Source organism: Capra hircus, chromosome 3 (genome assembly GCF_001704415.2).
Source record: "Capra hircus breed San Clemente chromosome 3, ASM170441v1, whole genome shotgun sequence".
Taxonomy (NCBI): domain Eukaryota; kingdom Metazoa; phylum Chordata; class Mammalia; order Artiodactyla; family Bovidae; genus Capra; species Capra hircus.
The window spans coordinates 68,936,364-68,956,468 of NC_030810.1; the positions used below are offsets into that span (position 1 = coordinate 68,936,364).

The 20,105-nt window shown below is 44.3% G+C and overlaps 1 protein-coding gene across 3 annotated transcripts in view; it reads right to left on the minus strand.

The window, feature by feature from the left end:
- Positions 1-20,105, minus strand: part of TGFBR3 (transforming growth factor beta receptor 3) — a 185,886-nt gene that overhangs the window by 45,312 nt on the left and 120,469 nt on the right. For all 3 annotated transcript variants that reach the window (XM_018045754.1, XM_018045753.1, XM_018045752.1), the window contains exons 5-6: positions 7,091-7,274; positions 2,075-2,243 (exon numbers count right to left, since the gene is read on the minus strand). In XM_018045754.1, coding sequence (XP_017901243.1) covers positions 2,075-2,243; positions 7,091-7,274 — 353 coding nt within the window. The remainder of the gene's footprint in view (positions 1-2,074; positions 2,244-7,090; positions 7,275-20,105) is intronic.

Below are 20,105 nucleotides of genomic sequence, written 5' to 3' on the forward strand. Positions count from 1 at the left end.
AATTCCCTAATCATTCTTGATAAAGAGAGTTAAATTTTCAGTCCTGGACAGGATGCTGAGGGTTGAAGAGAAAGGCTAGTATCTAATAGCTCTCTGATGTGTCACCGTGAAGGGCCACTCCTCTGACACACATACACACACTCACACATATACACACTCACACACAGCTTCAAACAGTTATGAGTGCCTAAACTGCTCTGAGGACACTATAAACAGAGATTTCTTTAAAAATATATTGTTAAAATGATAACTATGCTAATAAGGCACACTTTGTAATTTTCTTATCAGGGATAACCTCAGTCATAGGTGATAATAATTGAGTAAGAGGGTCTGTTCTATAACCAGTACAGTCCATCTTCTGTGTCTCCAGGTTCCACATTTGCAGATGTAACCAACCACAGATGGAAAATATTGGGGGAAAAAATTCCAGGAAATTCCAAAAAGTAAAATTTGAATTTGCTCCTTGCAGGCAACTATTTACATAGCATTTATATTGTATTTAATATAAGCACAAGCTGGAATCAAGATTGCTGGGAGAAATATCAATAACCTCAGATATGCAGATGACACCACCCTTATGGCAGAAAGTGAAGAGGAACTAAAAAGCCTCTTGATGAAGGTGAAAGAGGAGAGTGAAAAAGCTGGCTTAAAACTCAACATTCAAAACACTAAGATCATGGCATATGGTCCCATCACTCCATGGCAAATAGATGGGGAAACAAGGGAAACAGTGACAGACTTTATTTTCTTGGGTTCCAAAATCACTGCAAATGGTGACTGCAGCCATGAAATTAAAAGACCCTTGCTCCTTGGAACAACTATGACCAACCTAGACAGCATATTAAAACGCAGAGACATTGCTTTGCCAACAAAGGTCGGTATAGTGCAAGCAGTGATCCTTCCAGGAGTCTTGCATGGATGTCAGAGTCGGACCATAAAGAAGGATGAGTGCCAAAGAATTGATGCTTTTGAACTGCGGTGTTGGAGAAGACTTTTGAGAGTCCCCTGGACTCCAAGGAGATCAAACCAGTCAATCCTAAAGGAAATCAACCTTGAATATTCATTGGAAGGACTGATGCTGAAGTTGAAACTCCAATACTTTGGCCACCTGATGTCAAGAGTCGACACATTAGAAAAGACCTGATATTGGGAAAGATTGAAGGCAGAAGGAGAAGGGGATGACAGAGGATGAGATGGTCAGATGGCATCACTGACTCAATGGACATGAGTTTGAGCAAGCTCTGGAAGATAGTGAAGGACAGGGAAGCCTGGTTTTTTTCAGTCCATGGTCACTAAGAGCCGGTCGGTCACGACTGAGTGACTGCACAACAACAACAAATATTGCATTTACAACTAATTAGACAGCATTTGGAGAAGGCAATGGCAGCCCACGCCAGCACTCTTGCCTGGAGAATCCCATGGATGGAGGAGCCTGGTGGGCCACAGTCCGTGGGGTCGCTAAGAGTCGGACACGACTGAGCGACTTCACTTTCACCCTTCACTTTCATGCACTGGAGAAGGAAATGGCAACCCACTCCAGTGTTCTTGCCTGGAGAATCCCAGGAACAGGGGAGCCTGGTGGGCTGCCGTCTCTGGGGTCGCACAGAGTCGGACATGACTGAAGCGACTTAGCAGCAGCAGATAGCATTTACATTATAATAGGTATGATAAGTAATCTAGAGGCAATGTAAAGTATAAGGAGAGTGCATGTAGGTTATATGCAAATACTATGCCATTTTTATAAAAGACTTGAGCATCTATGGATTTTGGTATCTGAGTGGGATCTGGAAACAGTCTCCTGCAGATACCAATGGATGACTGTACCACGAAGCTCAGATTATGCTTCAGAACTCCTCTGGGATATATGGAATCTAGAGAGAGATCAGAAAATAAAACACGACACTGGCACCTTTACTGTTTTCTTCAAAGATTCTGTGAATATCAGCCGCTCCCTCCCTCTCACACGAGGGAGGGCTGAGCCTCTCCCTGCCTCAAGTCAGAATCATGTCAAGTCACATCATGTCTTTGTTTTCTTCTCTTGGTTCAGAAAACACACACACTCACACTCACTCACCTGTAGGGGTTAGAGTTGGGGGTGATTAACTCAATGATATGTACTTCCTTATCCTGGGGCTGGTTGGACATCACACACCCTTCTGCAGCTTTGGGCTGAAGGTACTCAGCAAGATAATTGAGGGAGAGAAAATTCTTCCCTATGTTGCACGTGGGAGGGAACACTTGATCTGAAAATTAAAAGACAAAAGAAAGAAACACACACAATGAGCTATGTGGTAACCAGACTCAAAGGAGAGAAGGTAAGAGGGACCCTGGGCAAGTGCAGGACACAGGGAACCTCAAGCTTCTGCCCTGAAATGCTTCCTCTGTGGTCATCAGTGGGCTCCTTCTGATCAACTCCAGTGGCCTCTTCTAGTCTAAATCCTCTCCCTTCCTGTTTTCTTTGATTCTGCTTTGTCCTCACCCATTTCCTCTGACCTGTCTTTCAGTCTCTCACGGGCTCTTCCTCTGCTCATCCTTTAAACATCTGTGGTCCTCAATCCAGTGCACATCAGAAGCCACCTGTTTGGACTCCACCCCGGAGAGTCTGACTCAGAAGATCTAGGTGGGAGCTAGAAGGCTTTCGTTTTGAAAAGCGCCACAGTTAATCCTGATATAAACCAAGGCTAAGAATATCAGTTGCTTCCTCAACTCTTTTTATTTCATCTTCTTCCTAGATGATCTCAATCACTCCCACAGCTTCAACTTGTACCTAGACCATGACTCCTGAGCTGCACACCTGCACGGTCATCTGCCTCCCAAGCGCCCCCACCTAAAAACCCAACAGCTATGTCACTCGGCATACTCAATGCTGAATCCAATGACCTATCTATCCTAGCCCCAAGGATGCTCCTCTTTGGATATTTGCTATTTCAATTAATAGAAGAACCAGAAACCTAATTAACTCTCTGGCCCACGCTGTAGAATTAATCATTTCTTCATATTTCTTCCTCAGAGTCATTTATACTCTAAAGACTGTTCGAGTGAGGGCAGATTTCCACTCTTTCTCGTAATCTTGACACAGACAGCAAACGTTTATATGGCACTTTACAGTTTGCAAGGTGCTTTCACAAACATTATCTCATTGTGCTGAGGGCTGTTCATCACCTCCACCAGGGAAAGTGATGCACTTACGGAGTCCTAAGATATTCGCCCAAGAGCACATGCTGCTTACACAGCACCATGGCTGATGGGATTTCCATCAAGTGGTTTAAATGTTTAAACAGAACTTGAAACTGCTGGCAGTGTGACAGCTGGGACCAGTGTCAAGGAAGTTCTAGGTGCAGCAAGCTTTTTTCAGAAGGGGTAATTAATCAGAGACCTGGCACTTTAATGAAACAGACTTCTGTCTTTTTCATTTAATGGACAGGATGCCAGGGTTCAAATTCATATGCAAGTCTCACTTAGGAGTGAGGCCTCAGCCCAGGAGTTCCCCAGATTGGGTTGATACTGCCCACCCAACTGCGCAACGCCCCTGTGCTAAAGTCTACAACACGCATTGTGGCATTCTGGCTCCAGGCACCAGGGCATCCCCAGTGTCACCCCAGACCAGGGGGGACTGGGGGAGTTCACGGGGCCCCTGCTTAAAGGTTCACTTCAAGAAAGTGTTGGCTGTGCATTCTGTACTCTTCCCTAAAGACCCCCTTAAAGAGGCCCAGGCTCCGCTGACTCTGGCTGCTGAAGCAGCACCCCCCCCCCACATCTGCTAAGGACTTTGCCAGATGAGCAGATGAGGAATGCACGCCCTGCAGCTGCAGCCCTGCGAGTGCCTCCCCCAGATCACAGGACAGAAAGCGATATTGGGGTGGCAAGGCTGCAACTTCATCAAGCGTCAGAAGATGGAGGCATGGGCCAGGGACAGGCCCGTCTGGAACTCGAGAGACAAGGACCCCCTCTTGGGACTCTGGCCTGTATTCCCGGTTCACAGATGAGCCTGGGGTGCATCTGGCACATATACAGTAGGCACGTGGCATAGGTTTTCGGAATTAACAAATACTGGTGTGAGATTTGAGACAAGCAACAAAAAGCTCACCCACACTGTGACCCTCCAAAGCCACCAGGAAAGGTTTAATTGTTTAAAAGTTGCTGCTATTAAGGGCTTAAGTCCCAGATGCCATTGTCACTAAGTTGAGTAAGCTGATCACTTTTTGTTGTGTGTGCATGCATGTATGTGGGGGGTTTTTTTGCCCCCAAATGACCTTCCGCATGCCTGGCATCAAAACTTATACCAACTGCCAAGCAGAGAGGAAACCACAAAGGGGAATCCCCGGGTAGAAACCTGGCAAGTGTGGGGGAGGGGGGAAGTCACATGCTTATTTGTATTTTAGGAAAGGATTGACAAACCACTGTGAGAGCTAGAATAACATACTCGAAGAACCTGAGAGGTAATGTAAAGACCTCATTTTCCTGCTATGGAAACTGAGGCTCCGGTGGTAGGTAAATCAGAATGTTGCCTGAAGCTTCGCAGATAATAAGCCCAGCTGGGATAAGAACTGAAAGCCCTCAGTTCTTCCACTCTAAGCATATAGGTCAGAGCAGTAGTTCTCAAACTTTACCAAGTAATAGAAGCACCATAGGCTTCTCAGGTAGTACAGTGGTAAAGAATCCACCTGCAGTGCTGGAGACACAGGAGATGGAGGTTCGATCCCTGGGTCAGGAAGATCCCCGGAGGAGGAAATGGCAACACTCCAGTGTTTCTGCTGGGAAAATCCCATGGACAGAGGAGCCTGGCAGGCTTCAATCCATAGGGTCGTAAACAGTCAGATACAACTGAGTGACTGAGCGCTCAGAATCACTCTAGAGTGCCTGCTAAAACATAGATGGCTGGACCCTACCACCAGAGTTTTTAAGTCAGTTGGTCTGGGGTGGGCCCGAGAACCAGCATTTCTAAAAGCTCCCAGGTGATGAGGATGCTGCTGGGGTGGGGACCACACTTTGTATAGAATAAGAAGAGGCCCATGGCCTAGGATCCCTAACTCAGCTGGGTAGAGACAGGTCAGGTTCTGGGAAACCAGCGGATGAGGTCTGCTCAGCAGAGTCTAATCCATGGTGACAGGCAACAGTGCCTTGTGGTCCACCAACCTAGCCAAGGACCCTCACTTCCCCGGCTGCTCCTCTCCATGGTATGGGCCAGTGATTTACACCTGACTGGTGTCTGGAGTCAAGTTTTAGTATCTCCAAAGGTGTTGACAAGAAATTAAAGTTTTACTGGGCAGGACACGAGGTCCTTAAAGTTCTTCCCTGATCCAGTCTGCAAGCCTTGGGGAAATCAGTGCACTCTTGTGCACTGAAGCTCATGCCCCTCTTAAGAGAACAGAATAGAACCCAACCTTCTACATGTTACCATAACACATGTTGTTATTCTAACAAATTCCAGGGAAGTAATCAATATCCAGTCAATATGAACTAGAATTCTGCTTCAAAAAGAGACAGTGGTCAGGGCTTAGAACCTTTATTAAAAGAGATTTTTTGTTTGTTTTGTCCCAATGGGGCTTGACCTCTATGATTAGCGACCTGAATACCATGAGAGTTTAATAACAAACTCCAAATTTTGAAACTTGCTCTCCTTTAAACTCCTCCTCCCTCTATTCAACTAAACAAGCCTTTTCATCTAGGTAACCTACTTTTATGTTTGTTGTTGTCCAGTCGCTAAGCCATGTCTGACTCCTTGGGACTACACGTACTGCAGCATGCCAGGCTCCTCTCTCCTAGAGTTTGCTCAGATTCATGTCTACTGAGTCAATGATACTGTCTAACCATCTTCTCCTCTGCTTCTCTATTCTCTTTTCACCTTCAATCTTTCCCATCATCTCACTGGGCTAAGACTTAAAATGCACCATCAGGCAATAAGCATTAGACTCAAAGGTCAGAAAACCTGAGTCTGAGTTCTAGTTTTGTCATTTGCTAATAATAATGTGGATTTGAGCAAGTTAGCTTAACCCTCCATTGACCCCTCTGCAAAATGGTCAAAATAATGGTTTCCTCCTAGGATTACTGGCAGGGTTAAATGAGGGTGCATGTAGAAATCCCCCGATACGGCCTCTGCACACAGCACACACTCAACATCACTGTCCTGAATCTATCAAGCATCCCAGATCTGGAAAAGAGCTGGGAACGAGCATTCAATAACTCACTCATGCTTCCACACAGTCGAAGATAGAGGAGACAACTGCTATAGAATTCAGAAGAAAGCAGATGGACCCAGAGGACCTGAAACGCCATTTTTACACAATCACCTGACTGTAACAAGGGCCCATTCACAAGAGTTGTTATTTCTAGTAACTTATTTGGGAGTTCCAAATATACTCAACTAAAAATAATGATAAAGAAGTTATTTGAGAAATAATATGCTTTCAAAATTGAATCACCAGATATTTATATCCCTCTGCAAGGCAAGGAAATTAAAATAGGCCATTTCTTATCAAGGCTAAACAGCTCCTTTCTCCAATAATTTGTCCTTGTAACAAGCATTCGTATTAAAAATACATTCAAACACTCTTCCTCTGCTATTGTCCAAAATTTAACTGATGTCTCGAGGCTTCAAATGCCCCTGGCTATGCCCCAGTAGTTCTCAAACTTGAAGACTCGCAGATAATAAGCCCAGGCTATGCCCCAACACTGACACTGGCTTTAAATGTTTGCAGAATAACAGGTGGGAGGAAGCTCTAACTGCTGACTCACCATGCTAACTCTCCTTGCACTCCATCAGTTAGCCCTTCCTTTCCCACACCTCAGCTTGTCAGCTTCCACTCACTTCTGACTTCTGTGCCTGGGTATCTTCTAAATTCTACCTAACAACTTCCTCCTCTCTCAACCAGGCTACTCCCCACTTCTCCCCCTTTACCAGGCCTATCTCCTCAGAAGGAAAAAGGGAAGGAGAGGATGTGGTGGGGAGCGGGCCCCAGCGATCCCTCAGGTCCCTGCCAGCTCCAACAATCTGTAATTCTCTGATTCCTTGCCCTAGCCACCTGGTCTCCGAAAAGAAAACAACTGACTGTCATAAATCAGTCATTAATTGAGACCACATAGAATTTACCTTCCCCCACTTTAATATAAATGTTTCTTGCTATCTTGAGTTCAGTGAAAGAAGTGACCGCTCCATATTCCTTTCGGGCCCAATTTAACAGATGTTCGTTTCCATGGGGGAAGCTCCTTTCTTCTGTTTCTGCTGACAAGGAGAAGTTTCTTGATGAAAAATGGACCAGAGAACCTTCAGACACCTAGAAGAAACAGAGTTGCATATTTAATGCGGTGCAATCACCTGCAGCTAAATCATTATCAGAAAAAGCTCCTGTCAGACAATTAATAAATATCTGTCAATCTAACCTCTTCCTTTTCTTACACAATGGCAACAGCTTTTTTCAGCAGCTCATTCAAGAAATAATCCCAAGCCCACCTTCTTCCAGGTAATGACAAAACTGCAAACAACGCAGGACGGCCCTTTGAATTTTTAAAGAACTTTGTGACGAGACCACAGAGTGCTTTGTGAGGAATCATAAGACTTCTCAGCGCTATTTTCCAGATATCTAAATTGAAGGCCAACCCTTCAGATAATGTATTTCAAGTCCAATAGGAAGCCTTGGTGAGTGTTTCCATGGACTTGTAACGGATCAGTAAAAGTGATTCCAAAGGCTTGACTTCGATGTCCACATCTTCCATAGCTGCAGCTTCTGCCAACAGTCACCACCACGGGAACACAGCAAGAGTCCCTTTGGTTTACTGGCTCCTGAACCCTGAGATAAAATACGACCAGAGCGGGCCAGTCTTCTACCACTTTACACTACTTCCTCGCAGTGAGATGAATGTGTATTACAGTTTATTTTGTAAGACCCCCAAATTCCCATAGATAATGGAGTCAAGAGGCCGTTAGACTGATCCTCATAAAATGTCTGGGATGATTTATGCAAGACCCAATATTTGCTTGGATGTATTTAGACCACTGCTGACCTAGCATATCACGGTATATATAATTAACACAGACAAAGGGGGAAAATTATCATCTAGCTGCTACACTATAATTAAATTCAGTTGCTGGTGAAAGTATGCATGTCATCTTTATTGTCCAGCAACTGATTTTATCAGTGTCAGGGTGGAACCTCAAAATGTGAGCAGAAAGGCTCAAAACCTCCCAAGCCACAGAACTATAAACGTTTTGTATTGAATTTCACATTAACAACAGAACTACCATGTGATCTAGCAATTCCACTTCTGGGTATTTATCCGAAGAAAATGACAACACTAACTTGAAAAGATATATGAACCATGCAGCATTATTTACAATAGCCAAGATATGGAAATGACCTAAAATGTTCACCGATGAATGAATAAAGATGTGGTATATATACACGACGGAATATTTTCAGCCATGAAAAAAAATAAAATCTTGCCATTTGCAACAGCATGAATGGACCTCAAGGACATTATGCTAAGTAAAATACGTCAGATGGAGAAAGACAAATGCCAAATGATCTCACTTATATGTGGAATCTGAAAACAAAACAAAAATCCAGATTCACGGATACTAAGAACAGACTGGTAGTCGCCAGAGGTGAGAGATAGGGGATGAGTGAGATGGGTGAAACGGGTCAAAAGGTACAAGCTTTGGGATTTCCCTGGTGGTTCAGTGGTTAAGAGTCTGCCTTGCAGTGCAGGGGACACGAATTCCATCCCTGATTGGGGAACTGAGATCCTACAGGCGGTGAAACAACTAAGCCCGAGCGTCACAACTAGAGAGCCCACGTACTGCAACGGAAGATCCCAATTGCCACAACTAAGACCCAGTGCAGCCAAATAATAAATAAAATAATTTAAAAATACATATGTATATAAAAGGTACAAACTTCATGTTATTAAAAAATATGTTATGGGGATTTAATGTACAGCATAGTGACTATGGTTAGTAACATTTATTGCATATTTGAAAATTGCTAAAGACCATAGATATTAAAAGTTCTCACTATAAGAGAAAAACTTCTCTACATATGGTGACCGATGTTAACTAGACTTATTGTGATGACCATTTTACAATATATACAAATATTAAAGATTATGTGGAACACCTAAAACTAGTATAATGTTATATTATCAATTATACTTCAATAAAAAGTGTTTTCATGTTAACTATCATCAACAACAAAAAGCAAGCAGTTTCTGAAGTGGTTACAGCCAGACTAAAAGCAAGTTGAGGGCAGAGATTATGCTTATGGCTCTACCCTTTCCAGCAGTGTTTTCAACCTCAACACACATACAAAATAGTTGTTGTTGTTGTGTTTAGTCATTCAGTTGTGTCTGGCTGAACATGACTTTGCCACCCCATGGACTATATAGACTTCCAGGCTCCTCTGTCCATGGGATTTCCCAGGCAAGAATACTGGAGTGGGTTGCCATGTCTTCCCCCAGGGGATCTTCCTGATCCGGGGACAGAACCCTTGTCTCTTGCTTGGCAGGCAGATTCTTTACCACTGAGCCACCTGCGAAGCCCCATATAAAATACTTCTTACCTTTAAATACTGTGCTAGGCATTAATATTTTCTCTTCAACTATATATACTTATTGGAGAAGGAAATGGCAACTCACTCCTGTGTTCTTGCCTGGAGAATCCCAGGGACGGGGGAGCCTGGTGGGCTGCCGTCTATCAGGTCACACAGAGTCGGACACAACTGAAGCGACTTAGCAGCAACATATATACTTATACTTTTTAAATGCTAGCAAAGCAGTACTTCACCCCATTGACTCCATCACCAACTCATGCTGTGGTCTCCCTCTTGGCTGAAAACCAGAAGCATCTGAGGAGTTTCTAAATATCCTGAGACCCAGGCCACTCCTTCAGTCAACTAGAATTTGGGAGTGGGAGCCAGGCATCAGCATTTTTTAAAGCTTCCTCGACAATTTCAATGTTCAACCACAGTTGAAAAGCCTGGCCTTAATGGGTACTGAGTGATCCACAGTTTGAAAAGCCCATCATGGGCACCTCACAGCTTCCTCTACACCAGTGGTTCCTACCAGGGGTTATTCTGCCCATCAGGGAACATGTGGCAACATCTGAAAACAGTTTTGATTGTCACAAACAGGAGGGAAGAGCTACTGGCATCTAGTGAATAGAGGCCAGGGACACTGCTAAATGCACAGGATGGCCCCCATGACAAAGAATTATCCTAAACTTCAACAGCACCACAACTGAGAAATCCTGGCCTATGCTTTGGACTGACTGAATGTTATTGCTACTCAAAGAGCTACTGGATTCTCAAATCGGATCTCCAAATTGACAGCTCTTTCTATCCTAAAAACTGGGCCGCTATGCACTTTACAAAGAATAATAAAAACTTTCTGGTTTGTATTGGCTCGGGAAACCCAGAACTAATCACTAAGAAGCTGGGTGTAAACTATGACCACCTGTAACAGTGACCACTCATTACACCTACTATGTATCAGGCACTATAGAGCGCTACCAAATGTGGCAATGACATTTGCTACACGTCCCAATGCCAGTTATAAACAAAACCAGTGGGAGCACACTTAGCTCTGACCTTGTTTTGACATCGCCTGCATAAGAAAAAGCTCCTGAGCCATCTACCTGCCAACAATAACCATGCCAACCTATTCATAAATCCTCTGAAGCTTAGCTACTCATCAACACTGAACTTCAGACAATGCTTATCTGATTTTCTGACTTAAGCACTGTAGTAAAATCATCTTTTCACTGAAAAGCACTTGCACTAAAAAGTCACTTTTATCAAGGCTGTCACCGCAAAAACCCACAGCAGTGCAGGGGCCTTTGTCCCACTGCCAGCACAGTTCTGAATGTTTAGGCAAGCCTCCCTGGATGTTCCGTTCTTTCCTTCTTTCTCATTCATGTTACAACCAGAAAATAAAACACTAGGGCTTTAAATTATGTTATGCAGAGAGTACATTTCTTCAGAGTGGAAGGTGGGATAGATCACCCTGGTGCATTCCAGAGGCAAGAATGTGAGCAGTGTAAATAAGAGAAGAAATGGGGAGCAACCTGGGAATGTATCCTAAAGTCATTAAAAGCAATGCCATCGTGGAGCTGACTCCTCGAGAAGGGGGAGCGCCCTTCACTCACCATCTGCCCCACTCATCTGGCTTCTCCAGGGCCAGCAGCAGCACAGATCACACACTCAGGGCTGAGGAATTTGGAAAAGGAGTCAACTGCCACTCCTCAGGCAAATTCCAACGAGAAGAAAGCAAAGCTGCCAGGGGCAGTGAAGCGTCCCTGACTGCAGGTCAGTGGAAATTTTCTGCCGTAGCAAGGGGTTAGTCAGCGCTCCTCCTGACCACCCATTCTCTGACTTGACACAGCAGCTCACACACAAAGGCCTCCCCTGAGCCCCACCGAGTTTTACAAGGTATGGTTATTTTCACCTGATCTTCAGGATGACCTCTGATGTAGGCTACTCCAATTTCCACAGAGAGAACCTCAGAGAAGCTAAAGGCCTACCCAAGGTCAGAGAATCAGCAACCAGGCCGGATCAGAACAGGCGACTTCTGACTCCTGGTCACAGCAGGCCCTGCCTGCATCCTTCCAGAAAGGAGACTTCACTGGCTCTCAGAGCAGGAGATGTCCCTTCTTACTTATAGTTGCCTGTAAGATTTGCCTTCCACCCACTTGTCTGAGCTGGGCTTTCCAAACCAAAGAATCCCTTCTTCTTTCTTCCATGAGACAAATCTTCAAATGTTTGTAGGTATCACTCAACCCTGACCACCATTTCACTTCTTGAGGGCAACAGTCCCAACCCCCTGGACTCCTCCCTAGATACCACGGTTGGCATATCTTCATCAGCATAGTCTCTGGAATGTGGTGCCTGGGACGAGACCCAGGGTTTGGGGTGCGGTCTGATGACAGTACTGTGAAGGTTAGCTTCAGGTGTCAGTGTGATTGGGCTACAGGGTACCAGTTATTCGGTCAAACATTATTATGGGCATTTCTGTGAGGGTGTTTTGGATGAGATTAACATTTCTTTTTCATTTAGTTAATTTATTTTTGGCTTGCTGGGTCTTCATTGCTGCATGTGGACTCTAGCTCCAGCAATCAGGGGCTACTATTTGTTGTGGTACACAGGCTTCTTGTTAGGGCGGCTTCTCTTGGTGCAGAGCACAGGCCCTCGCAGTTGTGGTTCTCAGGCTCAGCAGCTGCAGCTCACAGGGCAGGCTCAGTATTTGCAGCACATGGGCTTAGTTGCCCCAGGGCATATGGAATCTTCCCAAACCAGGGATCAAATCCATGTCCCCTGCACTGGTAGGAGAATTCCCAACCATCTGACTACCTGGGAAGTCCAGAATTAACACTTAGATCAGTAGACCAACTAAAAAAAATTGCCCTTCCCAATGGGTGTGGGACTCACCCAATCAGTTGAAGGCCTAAATGGAGCAAAAGGCTGACCCTTCCCCTGAGTAAGAGAGAATTCTCCAGCTGACAGCCTTTGAACTGGGACATCAGCTCTTCCTGGGCCTACAGCAGTCTGCTGTCCTTTTAGCAGTCTGCTGTCTTTCAGTATCAAACTGAGACGCTGAGTCTGCAGAATTTGTAGCCTCCATAATCACGTGAGTCAATTCTTTACGAAATATCTTTCTATGGATGCCACATGAGGCCCAAGATCACATCAGCTTTTATATCAGCTGAACCCTACTATAACCTCATATCCATTCATTTATGCTTTAAACAAACATCCAACAAATATTTATTGAGAGCCAAGCATTGTTCGAAGTGCTGGGAATATAGTGGAGAAGGCAACAGACAAAATTCCCCGCTTTGTGAAGCTTACAGTCTAGCAAGGAAGTCAGAGGAACAAAATAAACAATTAAAATACATGTTAACAAGTGTGAAGGAATGATATAAATTGAGAGAAGAGAAGAGGGGCACTCTACTTTTAAGCATAAAATCTGACTGACAAAGTCACTGGGCAGGTCAAGAACTGAAGGAGATGACAGAGGCAGCCATGCGGACATCAGGGGAAGGGTGCTGGGGAGGAGACGGCAGCAAGTGCATAGGTCTGGCACAGAAAAGAGACAGCAAGGAGGCTGGCATGGCTGGAGCGCAGGGGTGAGATGGAGATGAGCAGGAGTAAAGTCAGAGAGGCCACAGGGGAGACCAGTAGGTCCAATACAGACCACTGAAAAGGACTGTGGTGTTTAGTCTGGGTGAGACGGGGCCGCCACTGAGGATTCATGAAAACATCTAACAAGTCACTCTGGCTGCTGTGGCCAGTCTAGACTGAAGCGGAACAAGGAGCAGGAGGCTAGTACTAGACTTCTGGAATAATCCAGGGGAGAAAGAACGGCAGCTCACACCAGGGAGGTGGAGATAGGAATAACAGTACCTCAAGCCTCAGGTCTTGATTTTATCAGCTCAAGGCTCTTCTCCTCCTTCCCCTACACTGGTGTATCTTAATATAAATCAAAGTCTTTAGACTCATTTCAATTCTGTAGAGACCATATAAAAATCGATTCTGTTGATGTCAAAAATCTCTAAACTTCATGTGTGTGCCATCTCCACACTTGTCTAAATCCCTGAGATGCTGAACCAGACAAGGCTGAGGTCTGCTGACTTGCAGGCACGTTCTCACGCTGACCTGAGCACATGCAACAGAACTTGCAGGGGCCCAGGCTGTTTTCCAGGGCTTCCCCAGTGGGGCAGTGGTAAAGAGTCCACCTGCAGTGCAGAAGCTGAAGGAGATGTGGGTTTGATCCCTGGGCTGGGAACAGCCCCTGGAGTATGGCATGGCAACCCACTCCAGTATTCTTGCCTGGAGAATCCCATGGACAGAGGAGCCTGGTGGGCTACAGTCCATGGGGTTGCAAAGAGTCAAGACACCACTGAAGTGACTTAGCGCGCCTGCAGGCTGTTCACCAACTACAAAGTGATCTCATGGAATAGTCTTCATCTTGTTTGCAAGGGCGTCATCCTAGGACCCCTCAAGAGCTCTCCTGAAATAAAGACATGACAGGCCAGTGCCACTCCTCTACCGGTCAGCACTCCAGTCCCTGCCTGATCTCCCTAGAGTGGAGTCCTTGCTAGAGTCTGGTTTGGGCTAAAGTTTATGGAAGAAAAGAGATGTAAAGAGAATAGCAAAAAAAAAAAAAAAAGAGAGAGAGGGGGGGAAAATATTATGTTTCTAACATGAGGAGGGGTTACAATCACTATTACAAGGATAATTACTACATGACTGAATATGGAATTGTTTTAAAAATGTTAAGAGCAAGGGTTTTACATTTGGATAAAATGGCAGAAACTTTTCAAGGCAATTCATTCCATCCTCCACCTTATTTGCAGGTCCTTGCCCTGCTACCCACGCCACTGCTGGCTCTTACATCTCAACCAACCTCCCATCTCAGCCATTACAGTAACCTCCTGCTGCGTAAGCTGCCAATCCTATCGCGCTCCACTCCTCATCCACACTATCACCAAGGAGATCTTTCTAAAAAGCAAAACGCATGATGATGGAGAATAGCATCTAAGCACTTTAACTGGCACATGATCAGAGAGGGCTTCTGCTCGCCCCACTTCCCAGAACTCCCCCAAGCACCTGCCCTATGAAATCACTCACAGTGGCACAACACATCATGCTACTTAAGATCTCCTGGGTCTTTTTACATTCTTCTCCCCACCTGGCTTGCTCATCCCCTACCCCGTGCTCACCTTGTAACTGCTCCTTGTCCTCCACAGGTATCACCTTCTCTGTAAAGCCTCTCAGACTCCCCTTCTCTCCTGGAGATGGAGCTGCCGTCTGCACACCACGAGCCCAGCCCCTCTCTCACATGAACTGCTACCATTTACCAGCAAACCTGCTGCCATGCCACCTGACAAGCACCATGAGGGCCAAGAAAGCACCCAGCTCGTTCTAAATCATCTCCTGGGCCTGGCAAGGTGCTTGGCACAAAGTAGAGACTCAGTAACCACTTGCTGAATGAAAGCTCAATGGTGTTACTTACAGGAAAGGCTAAGCCATAATATCTTTATTCTTACAAACCTTGCTTTCCTCACTGCCCAGGAAATGATCTTTTGCCAGGCTTTAAAACTAGTAATTTGATTTTTCACCTACTAACTCCCCTAAAAACCAATTATTAAATCATTTAGTAGTTCTGTGCCTTCCTGCAGAAACCACTGAACTTTTCTCCTGCTTACTAATTAAAACCCAGTCCTCTGACATTCCAACATGACAAACGTTTTCCTGTGGGAACGAACAGAGCCCCAAGCTCTGAGAATCCTGAACCTTAGCAAGTGTCCATTGAAGGGACAAACATGAAGGCCCCAGGCTTTGAAATGCACTGAACCACCCCCTCTCGTGACTGCTCTTCCCTACTGAAACCATGTGCACCATTTGTATTTTAAATTCTGATTATGCTACCAGACTTTTTTTTAAAGAACATTACTCTCTCTGCCAGTGCTGGGAGTTTTATTACAAGAACTTACGGCTAGGCAACAAGAGCCAAGTTTGTTATTTTTTCTGGATCAGATTCAACAACCTTGTCCAAAGAGCAAGAAAAAAAGCAAAAGAGGCAACCAGCCCTTTTGTTTCCACACCTGTGTTTAAGCTTTAACTCTTAAAGTCCTAAGCAGACCCACTGAAGCCTCAAGATGGATCTCTCCAGGCCCAGTGAAGGGAAGCAATGCTGGTTAATGGGTGTAGACGCTATTTTCCTGGAACTGGGGCTCCTCATCTTAGCACTTATCTCAGCACATCAGCTGACTCAGAGGCCTGGCGGTTGCCTCACAGTCTCTCTCTGGCCTCCCCCAAGCTGGTGTGATCTCTTCAGTGTGGAGGGAGACAGAATCGTTGCTGAGGATAATGCCATATTTTAAGTCCTCACTTAGTCCTACCTGCCTTCTCCCACCTCATCCATGCTCCCAAGTGAAAATGCAGGCTGCGCTTAACTGCCCGGGTGGCAGTTAAGTTTTCTCTTAAGTTTCCGCCTTCATGTCTACTCATATTACCTTCTCAATGCGGCTTATATAAAATTACAATCCAACCACCCCGCAACCCCAACTCTAGCACCCAAACCTGAGTTACATATTCTTATTTCTAGAATATAATATAGTCAGCTTCTAAACTACCATGTAATTTACTTATATATTATGCCTATAGCCCATCTCCTCCCACTAGTATGTAAGCTCCTTCAGAGGCTGGGATTTTAGACTGCTTTGCTTATAGGCATATCCAAAGCACAGTGTTGGATATAAAAAAGACACTCAATAACTATTTGATGAATGCATGAATCCTGAAGTCCTATTAACTGGCAGCGGCTGTCTAAAGCTCTATGCTGGAAAGTATTCTGAGGTCATATTTAGGAGCAGGGGAGAGAGGGGGAAGAGTGCCATGGTCAATTTTGTGTCTGCCAGAAGGTCAGGCCCTCCTTGCTCTACGGCTGTTCAGTACAGTAGCCACTAGCCATTGAGAGCCTGAAATGTATGTAATTAATTGATCAGTGTCATAAATGTAAAATACACACCAGATTTTGAAGATACAGTAAAACCAGTGATAAGAAGATGTCTCAGAATTCCCTGGTGGTACAGTGGATAAGAATCTGCCTGCCACGGGTTCCATTCCTGGTCAGGAAAGATTACACAAGCCAAGGAGCAGCTAAGCCTGTAAGCCACTACTACTGACCCCGACGGTGGCCAGCTATTGAAGCCTGCATGCCCTAGAGCCTGCATTCTGCAACTACAGAAATCACCGCAATGAGAAGCCCACGCACCACAATGAAGAGGCGCCCTGGCTCACCACACCTAGAGAGAACCGCAGCAATGAAGACCCAGTGCAACACAGTCTAATTAATTAATTTTTTAAAAAAGGAAGACATCCACCTCTTTCAGAAGTGTGATCCTCAAACTTATGTATCACCATGGAAGTATGTTAACATGCAGATTCTGGGGTGGAGTGGGAATGTAGGGTCCAGGAGACTGCTTTATAATCATCTGCCCACCACCCCATGATGGCCAGGCATACTTGAGGATCACTGTTCTAGGCCATAGATAAAAACATTATGTAATCTTTGTAAAGCATGAATAGGATTGCTTGGAGAACAAGCAAGAATTTTCTCCTGCACACTAGTTTTAAAAAAGCCAAGAGCGATAGTGTAAAGCAAGTCATTTTGGGAGTCATCTTCTTATATATCAAAAAAGATAGAAATGAGCCCTGTGAAATGAGGAACCATAGCTCCCCCATGATAAAGAAATGCCTGCTGAAATGTCAGAGGAAAATCTGTTTCAAGAATCAATCAATCATTCTTTCTCTGTGTGTCTCTCACACACACACACATACACACACACACACACACACACGTGTGCGCACGCACCCAATAGCTGGTCCATTTGGAGCTTGAGTTATCACTTGGGTGAGTGCCTGCTATGCTATTCAGGTTACAGCTGCATGAGGCTGCTCTAACGCACATACCCAGCTTCATACATTCACATGACTTTGGCATCGCTGAAAGTGCAGCACTTGCACAATCAGGGTCAGCTCCTCTCTCTCTTCTGACCTGCCTTACACCCAGTCTTTACTACTCCTATTCCTTTTTCCTGACACTTGCACCAACACATCTCTTTCTGGAGATGCCTGCTTAAGAGAACAGAAGTAAAATAAGCAAAACAAATAAAGCAAAGAAAAATACACGGTCATTTCAGAAACACCTACCATGCCAAGAATGTGTTAGTTCAATTCTAGGGGGGAGAAAAAGACTTATGGTAAAGTAGGAGAGGCATCTCTCTAGAGTTTAGGTTTTTGCATAAGTAAGATCTATGCAGATCTGATCTGCCCTAGAACTCATAAGAGTGCCCACACTCTTATGAGGAGATGGAGCTTTGATGTATTTCATGCAACAAGTCCAGCAAAAACAAACTTACATAAAGTGCTGGAACAGTACTGAAACATTTACCTCCTGAAAGAGGACAGAACCCTACATTCTGAAAGAGGAAAATCACACATTCTCCCTACCCCAATTCCTGGTAGGACTGTGCTTGCCTATTTCCTCCTGTCATGTGATTTGAAACCTGTTTTCTATTAACCATATATCATAACATTGTGTTTTTTTCAGTTTTTAAAGAAATAATAACTTCCATGACCATGGAACCTACAGGCATAATTTGCAAAGCTAAATATTCATGAGCCATGTGATTGTGATCTCTGCCAACAGTGCACTCAAGAAACATGAATCCATGTGACCATTTAAAAATTTTTGGATGCTTTAATTTTGTATCCACAACCAGATTACTCTGTCCAACAAAATGACTTAAAACATATTCAACAATTTTTCTCAAAACACTCATGGTGATCATCCTCTGCTTTTAATTTTTATTTCTGTTGAAATATAAAGAACTAAAGGATTGAAAATGCCCTCTGTTTTTAATGCCCTACATATTTACACATGTCCAAGAGGAAAGCTCTGAATGCTACCCAAAGAATAGAAACATGCACAAACTTGAACATTAGCCAGTACAAAAGCAATACTCTAATCTCCCATGGAAATGTTACAAAAATGAGAGTATATATGAATACGCACATACACAAAGACAAGAAAAATAACTCACTGATTCTGAAAGACGAACTCAGTCCCCACAGGTTACCAAATTAATGAAGTGCAAGCTGCTTTATAATATAGAGTTTTCCAAAGTAAAGCCCAGGCCACACAGGGATCCTCGATGACCTTATAAAATCATCTCTCAAGACTCTTATATTTACCCTTTCCCATCTTCCAATATAGCATGATGTTAGAAGGAGTGTGACCCAAAATTTAAAGTGTATTTACCATCTAAAGTGTTTTCCAGGAAGTAAACAAAATGCTGGCGTCATTATTAGTCCTTGCCATGATCCACAATATACTGTGGCCCATCAAATGTGCTTCTGGGAAATTCCTCACTAAGAAGGATTCATTCCTCTATTTTTCTTTTATGTTATATCCAATCTGCCAACGCAGGTTCAAGGGCACAAACTGAATTTTTCAAACACCTGACTCCAAACAGGCACCTATAATTCCCTCTACAGAGTTTTTCTTTATCAAGACAGGACAATCTAAGTTAGAAACAAGGAAACTAGGGTTCAAAGAAGTTAAATACGCCTGGGGCACAAAGTTGGTAGAAAGCAGGGTTGAAAAAAAACCAAACACCTCTCTTCTCACTCTAGAGCTCTTTCTACTCCACCTCCATTGAGTAGTAGCTACTAACCTCAAGAAATCAGTAAAGTAAGGTAGATAGGAGCCCCCTGGGCTCACATCAATAGAACACTGGGAGAGAAAATCATAAAAGCAATTACAGGTCACTCAGTGCACATTTCATAGATTCTGAATCCTCACATCTGACAACTCTGTTGTCAGAGTTCCTACTGAGAGGTTAGGTGAAGCCCCAGCTTACAGAAATTTAGCAAGGGACAAGCGCATGCTCAAACTGCATCTGCAGAACTCCAAAAACTACAGTAGAAACCCAGGTGTGTACAAGAGTGACAAAGGAAAGCACTGAGGCAGAGCTGGGGATCACGCCTTCTCTGCCTCTTGCACAGTCTCCCTGTCTGGTTATTTCCTTCTCTCTCTGTCCATCTCTCTGTCTCTCTCTCTCCCGTTTCCCAGCAGCTGGAGGAGTCGTGCTGGCAGCAGTGGAGGAGAAACAGAATGGAAGGGGCAGATAGAAAATCATAAGGACTGATATGGAAGCAAAAAACAGCTTGGCTGAAAGAAGAGGGATCTGTTATGGTAAACAACAGCGACAAAAACTGCACAGGATCTGAAAATGACTGAATAGAGACTACAGCGGATCCAAGATGACAAGAACATCAGGCTGTAAAAATGTGAAATATAAAAGCCTCTGTGACATTCACTTTTATATGTCAGTTTGGCTTGGCTATAGTCTCCAATTATTCAATCAAACAATAATCTAGATGTGCTGTGAAGGTATTCTGTAGATGTAATTAAAGTCCATAACCAGGTGACTCTAAGTAAGGGACTATTTTAGCTAATCTGTGTGGGTCTGATTCAATCAGTTGAAAGGCCTTCACAGCAGAGCTGAGGCTTCCCTAAGGAAGCAGGCATTCCATCTGTGGACAGCA